This window comes from Cherax quadricarinatus, chromosome 72, assembly GCF_038502225.1.
Source record: "Cherax quadricarinatus isolate ZL_2023a chromosome 72, ASM3850222v1, whole genome shotgun sequence".
NCBI classification, from domain to species: domain Eukaryota; kingdom Metazoa; phylum Arthropoda; class Malacostraca; order Decapoda; family Parastacidae; genus Cherax; species Cherax quadricarinatus.
The window spans coordinates 14308715-14310420 of record NC_091363.1 but is presented as its reverse complement, the minus strand read 5'-3'; the positions used below and the strand labels follow the sequence as shown (position 1 = coordinate 14310420).

Sequence of the window (1706 nt, the reverse complement as noted above, 5' to 3'; positions counted from 1 at the left end):
TGATTAAGATGTGCAATTCACCTAATTTAGGTAGCTGTGAAGTGTTGCCCAACTAACAATTCCGATAGATAATAATATATACAAGAAAACAGTATGATCTTTCAGAGATTTCCCAGAATTCATTAACATGATCAACACTGTTGAAAATAAAAATTGCCTGACATCTTAACTAAGTAGTATAAAACTTATTCAGAGCATTAATATAAAAAATGACCAAAATCTGTCTGTGAACTTTCGACTATCGTGTACAGAATATATAGGAAGAGCACAATACTGCTTGTACATGAAATAAATGTATGCAAGTTCTCGTTTATTTTTGGAATTGCATTACAATTTTTGTTTTGAAAATTATAAATCAAGTAAATAAATTACAAGGCAGAATATTAAGTATTCAGTTGTAAATTGGAACATAGATATAACAGGCAAGAGGAGAGTTATGGGGCGCCATATACGGACTGAGGAACTGGAGGTCCGTAGATTGGCTGGGGTGTAGGAGCACTGTAAGTAGGCTGGGGTGTAGGAGCACTGTAAGTAGGCTGGGGTGTAGGAGCTCTATAAATAGGCTGGGGTGATGGAGCGCCGTAGGTAGGCTGGGGTGCTTGGTACTGGGCTTCCCCCTCGTAGGTAACTTCAGCAATGAAACCAGAGTCGCCGTTGACATTGTAGGCCACATTCTGGCGACGACCGTCGGGAAGCAGCACGTAGTAAGATCCCTGGGTATCGTAGCCGTCGCGGGATTCTTGGTGACCGAAGTCGTTACCAGAGTACTGGTCATTTACGGCCCAGTTGAAGTCATATTTAGGAGGAGCCTGATGAAGAATAGCATGTAAGTAGCTTCCCTTAATACAATTTATTTTTTAATCGTAAATACTAAAGTAAATGTTTGTTTAGTAGATTTATGAGAAATATTCGACATGGCTAGATCTAGAGATTAGCTGAAATTTAACTTTGATATTATACTAAAGAACTCACCACTGGAGCTGGAGTGCCATAGATGGGAGCAGGAGCAGGGGCGTTATAGGTGGGTGCAGGGGATGGTGCGCTGTAGGTGGGTGCAGGGGATGGGGCGCTATAGGTGGGTACAGGGCTTGGAGCATTATAAGTGGAAGGTGGGGGTCCAAAGGAGGGTCGTTTGTCGGGCCCAGCGAGGGTGACGCCCACAAGGACAGCCAATATACAAACCTGAAAAAGTTGTGAAATACAAAACTGTGATATAAATACAATGTCTAACCTTGAGGCACATACACTTTTTATCTTCGATATATACGAACTGTTTTATCGTTAAGCATTCACATTAATTTAAAGCTTTACTTTATAATTTTTTTATCTGATCACCGAGACGTTGATTAAGTTGGTGCGGGAAAATGTACCTTGAGAGCCATAGTGAAGCAGCGACGACTGGAAGGAACTGAGGACTGGCATCGGACACTGGTGTTATATAGTGCCAGAGTGACCCTGGGGCACAGCGTGCCATGTGACGTCACGAGGTTGCAGGAGAATGAAAGGCTTCCGAGTCTTCCTTTGACAAGTTCACCTTGCTGCCTCTTCTGTATTTTGAGTTTACTGACCAGCTTCCTATATGAGGTATTTCTGCTCCAAAGTGTAAGGATATAAGTTATGTTTAGGTATAGATGGAAGTTTGTCTTTCATCCAGGTATGTTAGTGAATCAAAAAGTTTCGTTCAAGGAAAATAAAACTGTCGTTGG

At 41.7% G+C, this 1706-nt stretch overlaps 1 protein-coding gene across 1 annotated transcript; it reads right to left on the bottom strand.

The window, feature by feature from the left end:
* Positions 1-308: 308 nt before the first annotated feature.
* On the bottom strand, positions 309-1706 carry LOC128701394 (cuticle protein 8-like). The gene is made up of 3 exons (XM_053795103.2): positions 1371-1706; positions 973-1182; positions 309-809 (listed from the first exon to the last, which is right to left on the bottom strand). The coding sequence occupies exons 1-3, from the start codon at positions 1380-1382 to the stop codon at positions 435-437; spliced, it is 597 nt and encodes a 198-aa protein (XP_053651078.2). The 5' UTR covers positions 1383-1706; the 3' UTR covers positions 309-434.

Bases quoted from the DNA above. Each gene is read 5' to 3' on its own strand.
- LOC128701394 (XM_053795103.2), bottom strand. The intron at 810-972 runs GTGAGTTCTTTA...ATTCTTCATCAG, and splicing joins ATGGCACTCCAGCTCCAGTG to GCTCCTCCTAAATATGACTT.